The 8231-nt window shown below is 25.7% G+C and overlaps 1 protein-coding gene across 1 annotated transcript; it reads left to right on the forward strand.

Moving 5' to 3' along the window:
- The first annotated feature begins 961 nt into the window (after positions 1-961).
- On the forward strand, positions 962-3840 carry LOC145846854 (lipase member K-like). Its single transcript, XM_082953438.1, has 5 exons — positions 962-1180; positions 1242-1661; positions 2031-2142; positions 3113-3226; positions 3605-3840. The coding sequence occupies exons 1-5, from the start codon at positions 962-964 to the stop codon at positions 3838-3840; spliced, it is 1101 nt and encodes a 366-aa protein (XP_082809564.1).
- The last annotated feature ends 4391 nt before the right edge of the window (positions 3841-8231 follow it).

The raw sequence follows: 8231 nt of genomic DNA on the forward strand, positions 1-8231 counted from the left end.
TGATATACATTAAAAGTTACAGTAACGTGAAAAACGTTAACATTTATTGCTTTATTATACACGTTTGTTTTACTGCTTTCTAATTAGAAACAAAAACTAAAACGATATAGCTTTATAATAGAATAGCACAGTAATGTGATCTATCGTTTTGTTTTTCTTCATTCGGATTAAAGAATACTGGTTTGCATAAAATAGAAATAACGATATTATCTTACGATATTCATTCATTGTTAAATAAATTTTAATAGCTATATAAAAATAAATTTTTAAATGTTTTGATACAGACTTTAGTAGCAATATAAATCTGTTATAGTTAAAACTAAAATGGTTTAAAATTTAGTTTTTATAAATATAAAATTTGTTGTTTTTTTTTTTGTATACTTACCTTGTTAATTTGTTTTGTTAAAAAACTTTAACATGTTAAGTATTAAATTTTACTCTATTATTAGCAGCTAAAAAAAAAGAAAAACTATTTTTTACTTAAACTCTAATTCATCGTAAAAATTTGAAAATAAATCAGAATTTCTGAATATAAGTTTGCATTAAAATATATTATTAAGTCAGCAACTCTATATTCCTTTTTTATTCCTCAAATGTTTAATGCAAAAAAAAGCGTACTAAGTATAACTATCTTAGTTCAAAAATGTTTTATATCTTTTGTAAAAAATTAAGTTCATCTTTATTAACAACAAATAATTTATTTACAATAAAAATAAATAAATAAAATATCTAAAATGTTAACTTTATGTAAACTTACTAACTACGATGATAATTAGTTATTTAACAACACGATAAAATCTTAATAATAAAAATTCTAAAAGGTAAACTAGCTTATATCAATATACTTAATGAAAAAAGGATGAAACTTTTCTGTTTTATTATTTTTCTGTTTTCGCAAACAACTTTTTCCTTGAAACTTAAATGCAAACTAGACCCTAACAACTCCACAAAAGAAGCCGACATGACCGCCTGCCAGCTCGCCTCATCCAAGGGAATCCCCTTCGAAGTGCACGATGACGTCATCACGGAAGACAATTATGTCATCACCATGCACAGGTTGCCACGCAACGACAGCAAGCGCCGGTACCCGGTACTACTGATGCACGGGTTACTGCAGAGTTCTGACGTTTGGCTGCTTAACGAGCACAACAAGTCGTTGGCATGGATACTGTGGGACAAGGTAAAAAACAACACAATAATATTGTAAATAAAGTAAAAACTAAACTTTAATAATTTGAAAGGGGTATGACGTTTGGTTAGGGAATTCGAGAGGCAATTACTATTCTCGTAATCACCTACAGTATGCAAAAACAACATGTGGATGGGAATGGACTTGGTCATGGTCATATGTTTACAAATGTCCTACGGAAATAATTGATCCGGAAAAATATTGGGCGTTTAGCTTCGACGAAATGGGAAAGTACGATTTGCCTGCGATGCTGGAACGCATAAAAAAGGTGACTGGACGCAAGAAGGTCAATTATGTGGGCCACTCTCAAGGCAGCGTGGTCCTTTTCTCAGCAGTGGCGCAACTGGGCCACAAGTTCAGCAGAAAAATTAACAAGTTCTTTGCCCTTGCCCCTGCAGCTTCTGTTTCTAGAATGAACTCAAATTACAGCGAATACTTAAATGAAACACATGGAATGTTTTTAGCGCTTACTGTAAGTATTGTATTTTATTTTTATAACTAAACATAAAACTCAAATACTTTAGGCTCACCAAAGTGAGCACCATTGCGCTACTAAGGTCAAATTTTTCAATCAAGGTGTATTATATGTATAAATTAGATAGGTAGTTAAATAGCTAAGAAACGATTTTTAATAAAGGGGGACAATCTACTTTTTACCAAAATTTTGAAAATGAGTTTCGAAAACCGGGCTTTAGATTGTTAAATAAAGTAATCTTTTATAAAATACTCATGAAAGACTTTTATCGTACACATCTTTTTTTTTTAAACTTAAAGTCGTTAATTAAGTTAATGATAACAAAAAAAAAGGAGCAGTAAATAAAAACTTTTCACTAACTTTTAGGCTATATACCAATACGAAGTTCTACCCCGTGATGATTTGATAGCTACTGGAAAGAACTTGTATTGTAAGGTTATTCCGTCAGATTGCGACTCTAAAGTAAAAAAATTTGCAGGTAAAACAAGCATTGGTAGTAGTAAACTACTATAGTTTGTAATGGTTCAATAACTAAAACTTTGTTTTTTAGAATAGAAATCTGAAATTTATTATTCATAACCCATGCTTTGTAAAATAATTAGTAATAGTTAAACGCTATTAAACTTAAAGTAGTTTACTGCATGTTTGTTTTTTGTAGCATCTAAATTTATGCTCAGTTATTAAATTATTATTTTAGAAAAAAAACTTTATAGTAAAAAAGTTACATCAAGTAAAAACATACACATATTAAAATAAATAATAAAAAACTTATATCAGATTGAATAATCTATATATATATATATATATATATATATATATAAAATAAGGTTAATGTTCAAACTTAAACACCTTCTACTGAGCCCATGGTAGATCGATTTTTGTACTGAATATTTGTAATGTACAATATTACGTCATACCGTTTTTTGTTTTTTTGCATAACTTTTGTATCTTTGTTTAGTACAGTGCTTTTTATTTTGAATTAAACTGGTTGATGATTAAAGCTTTATGAAAAATTAAAGCTTTATGAAACATATGTTCCAGAATTTTTAAAATCGCCATTTTAGAAAACTATATACTTATATATATATATATATATATATACAATATGTATATGTACATATATATATATATATATATATAGATAGATATAAATATGTATATGTACATATATGTATATGTATATATACAATTTAACAGTTTATTGAAACCAATTCAGTTTAAAAATACCAGTACATATGTTTCATAAAAGCAATAAAATTGTTTTAAATCTTCAGCTGTAGGTTTGAAATGAACTGTTCTTTGCTATTTAATATTAAAAAAGATTTTGTATTTTATGACGTAACTATTAAATATTGTCAAGTACAAAAACTTTTGTATTATTATATAGCAAAGTACAGATATATTCCTTAATACATACACACATTTATATATATAAAACTTTTACCCAGGAGATAGCAGATTTGGTCTAGACCCAAAGAGATTTTACATCTATTTTAAACGTGATCAAAGCGGAACCTCCATGCAAAATATCAAACACTGGGTGCAAATGAAAAATATTGAAAGTAATTTAAAATGTTATTCATTTTTTTATTAAAGACAATAGTTTGTTATTACTTTTAAAACTTCAAAAATAAAACTGTTTGAGATATAAGTTTAGCTAGTTAAAAATATGAAAACCACTTTAAGCATACTAAATAAAGTGAAGTTACCATTAAACATTTAAACTGATTTTTAAACTAACAATTTAAAACTTTCATATGTTATAATTATAAATTAGTCACTTATTTTACTTATGTTTAGTTCAAATAACTGACTAAAACAAAAATGAATCAAAGTACAATTACTTATAATGATTATAATTTTGTTATTATTATTATGTTTATGGCCTAACGTTTCTGTGAATTCATTAAAAGTCTTTAAATAATCAAATTTTATATCAGAGGTGAGAAGAGAAGAAATGGGTATCAGATACTATGATTTCGGGAACAACATAACGAATAAAGAGCATTACAACCAGACTGAACCTCCCTTGTATGATCTTTCATCGTTCGATATTCCCAGTTACTTCTTCTGTGGAACAAGAGACGCTATGGTCATAGGTCATGACTGTAAGAGACAAATAAGGATGATTTTGAAATATGACGATGAGAAAGTAAAATACTTCAAAGTTAGTTGAGGTTTTCGTTTTGTATAAAACTAGACTCGCTTTTTATCACGGTTTTTACAATATTGCTAAAAGAAGTTAAATTTTGTTTTATTCTACTAAAATATAAAAAAAGTTTATCCTATTCTTGTTTAGGCTTTGTACAATAAATATTTTATCAGTGTTTATTTTATAACTTTTATTGATTTAAGAAGTCCAAAAGTTTTATGAATACATAAAAGCATAACTAAAAGTGTTTAACGTATGAGTAAACTAACTACATTACTAGCAGAAATATTTTGTAATAAAAAACAGGAACAAACTTTCAATTTAGGTACAAAGATTTTTCAAAGATTTTTCTTTTGCTCGCTAAGTTATAAGAAACAAGTAACTTTTTATTTTAACGGTTACATTTCTATTTTAATCTTCAATATATTAAAAGAAACCTTAAATATATGTTTACTGTTTTAATATATTACTACAGTAACTACTATCTTATTAATATTAAATAATATTAGTTTTTTTTTTAAATGTTGTGGTTTTTACTTTTTTTTTATTTGTTGTTTTTTTCAGATAAACGGATATAACCATGCTGATTTTATTTACGCAAAAAGTGCTTATCACAAGGTCTATAAACATATTACCAGTCAAATAAGATAATCATAAGAAGGGAACTGAGAACAAAAAAATCGTATTTTTTTTCAATATTCTAATATTATTTTTTATAAATTATTCTTAAACTTAATGTGTAAATTTGTGCTGAAGTATAAACATCCAAGCAGTTAATTATCAATTAAACTGTTAACTGATGACATTAATATCAGTAGAAGTCAACAAATAAAGTTAACCAAATTGTTTTTGTTTCTAATCTAGTTCTAAAACACAAATAACTTTATTAAAAATATATACTAATACAACACTTATTCAAGATTTGGTTAAAACAACCTTTTAAAAGTTAATATAATATATTTCTAACAACATTATATCATTAAAATTACAATTACTTTTTCTTTAAATAATTGAATTTTAGCAGTGACCCAGTAAAAATCAATTTGACTAAATTTATAAACTAACTATTGTAGTAATATTTTATAAAGCGCAATAATTTTATTGCTTTTATCAAAACGAAAAACTCTTAGCATGTTACTGTGAGGAAATACGTAATGCTAGTATCTAGAGTCTTAAACTGTAAACATTATTTTACTCTTACGCAGTATATTAGAATTAACTCTTATTATTACGCTCATGTGCTGAGTATTGCACAACATGCAAAATGACTTAAGCGTATAATAGATTTTCAAATATCAACTAAAGTAGACACGTAAACCATAAGCTGCCAAAGTAAACTTGATATTTAACTTACCACGTTAATAAAAAACTAGTCATAAAAGAAAGGCATATATTTTATTTTTTATACTAAAAAAAACGTCACGGGCTAGAGACTTCTGTTTGTTGTCAAGTATACAAAAGGTTTTTACGACAACTTCTTCACAAAATAAGCTTAGTATTATGTACTTGTTTTAATTTCTAAATTTTTAATTTTATTACCTTTACAATGTACAATCTTAAACTAGCGACAGTCTAACATAAGTAAGTTCCTAACCGAAGTTTATTGATAGAAAAAAATATTACTTCGTTTTGTCGGAAAAAAATCTTCTATGTTTATAAATTAATTTTCATTTAAAATTTTTGTAGTGAAAATAGTTTTACTGCTTTCATAAAATTTCTTTTCAACAATATGTTTTGCTGAAATACTTTTCAGAATTGTGGTCAATAAATTCAGCCTTGATTTTTTTTATAATAAATCACAAAGCTAATAGTTTCGTGTATATGGCTTGTTAGTTATAATTATTTGTTTTTTCATCAAAACTTTATAGGACAACTAGTGCTAAGTTTTTTCACAACTTAATGTGAATGACTTAAACTTTTGTTTTTAAACAGTAAGAGTATGTTATATATAATTTACGAATTTAGAAAATTTAAGTTTTCAATTTATTTTTAAAATATGAAGAAATGGACACACAGTCGTTTAAAAAAACAGGGAAATTTTATAAACCAATATTGTAGTAAAAGTGTTTATACAATTAAGCCGGTTCCCTTATTACTGAACATATTTTTATAATGAGAGTTTTTACTCTTCACTAAAAATTAATTTTTTGTTAATATTTATTACTTAGAATTATTTAAGTACAATGAAATTAATCTTTTTGTGATTATGGTGTTTTAAACAAAATTTACAAGAGATTTTTTTTTTGTTACAAGACTAATTTTTGGTTGTTAAAACTCTTACTCTTAAACTACTTTACTTACAGTCTAGTAAACTTATTAACAGAACTACAACTTTGTACTATATACATATACCGCTTTAAGCTAGTTTGTTTCTATGCAATAAAAAGAAATATTTCCTCACGTTTTAAAGATTTATTGATCATGTTTAAGTGATTAAAACATTGTTTATAGTATTTTCAATGTCGAATTAACTATTTAGCTAGCTTCATATACATTTAAACTTACGATGACAAATTTTGTGAACTAACTTTATTAAACCAACTTAATAAAAGAACAAACTAGTAAACATACACACAAATTTTTGGTCAATTAAAGTTTATTATTTTAAACTTTAAATTTTTATAAATGCAACTTTACATTAACAAAACACTAGTTCAGTTTAGATCTAAAAAAACTATGAATGTTAATCATTATTTTATAAACAGAATCATAATTTATATCATAGACATTATAATGTGCATTAAAGAAATAAACTTTACACGAAAAAAAAATAACTTAGATCCATCTCATTTATTTTTATACTCATAATCCGGTATTTTAATAAAATCTTACTTAGAGACCGAGCGTAAACTCAAATTACCCGATATAACTCTTTGAAAGTTAAATCTTAAGTTTTTGTTATTAAGTATTGTAATTAATTAACATTAATTAATTTATCTAGATAATTTTTTTGCAGTGGAAAAAAAAGCGTTTTCAACTTATTGCAAATATGTTTTTTTTCCTCACTACGATAAAATACACTATCTTATATTCAACTTCTTTTAAGAGTTTTTCTTTTTCCCAGTCAACTCTAGAAACTAACTAGCTTGTTGTATATATAATAACGACGAACTTCTTTTTAACACTCATCATGTCATTCTTTAGAGAAATCGTAATCTTCTCCTACTGCGTCGCATTGAAACTCCTGTGAACTTTGTGAAGTATTCAAAACGGATTCACACCTTGAGTATTGGGACTGACTTCAAGGTAGTATGTAAAGAGCTTCATTCATAGATTTCAGATATATTTAGACCTTTTAATGTAATTAAGTACCATTTTACTAACCAGACAAACAAATTTTTTTATTATAAATTTTATTAAAAACTTAAGCGCTTTCGGAATGTCCAAATTTCCCTTATCAAAATTCTATACACTCCCTAGTTAAACAAACACAAAATAAATAGAGTGAAACCACTTCATTTGTAGAAAACACAACTAATTAAAACGACAAGTAACAAAAATAGATTTTATAAATAATTAAGAAAAATGGATTATTTAAACATATTAATAGTTACTCTTGATCCTTTATCAGGACCAAACTGATTACTTAAATTTGGCTGGAGTTTTTTAATTAGTAGAGCTTCTGAAGATAATACTTCATTATACGAACTGCACGTTTTAATAACTTCAAAAAAATTATAAATATTTTACAATTAGTACAAAATATACAATTTTCAATATGTTTAAACACCGCACTGTTGGTTGGAGTCACATGTTCTTTAATTCTTACGAAAATTTGTCTTTCTGTCTCACCAATATACTGGTTGTTCAGATCACCTGGACACGTAAATTTATAGACAATACAACTTTGATATAAGCGACTTATTGAATCTTTTAGTGAGAAATACTTCCCTACTTTTTCTGATCTATAAGTAATACGTACTTTTACCCCGATGCATGTATTTTAACCCCGAATCATTCATAGATTGCAACCAGAATCAAACATGTTGATCTAAAATGGTAGCAAAAGTTAGAATGTTTATTGTAACAGCAAAAAATTAATATGAAACACCATAAATGATACACTATACTGAATATATAGATATACTCTAATAAAAATTTAAATTTTGTTCAAAAAGAGTATAGATATAATTTATATTCAATAGACATAATTAAAATTATTTTAATTTACAAACACAAAGTTTTTAATTAAGTTTATAAAACACTCAAATTACACTCAGAGTCAAGCTAAAATTCAACGTTAGCTTTATTTTTACTTTAATGATAAAAGTATCAAAAATGTTAACAAAATTCTTTAACGATAACTACAAACATAGAAACTATCTTTTATCATACGTTAACAAAATATTATTAAAACAAAACCATTACTATTGTACATACAAATTGGTAATGTATTGTGATTAGCAAGTTGTCAT

The sequence above is a fragment of the Thalia democratica genome, unplaced genomic scaffold, assembly GCF_965202585.1.
Source record: "Thalia democratica unplaced genomic scaffold, ktThaDemo2.hap1.1 HAP1_SCAFFOLD_688, whole genome shotgun sequence".
Taxonomy (NCBI): Eukaryota; Metazoa; Chordata; class Thaliacea; order Salpida; family Salpidae; genus Thalia; species Thalia democratica.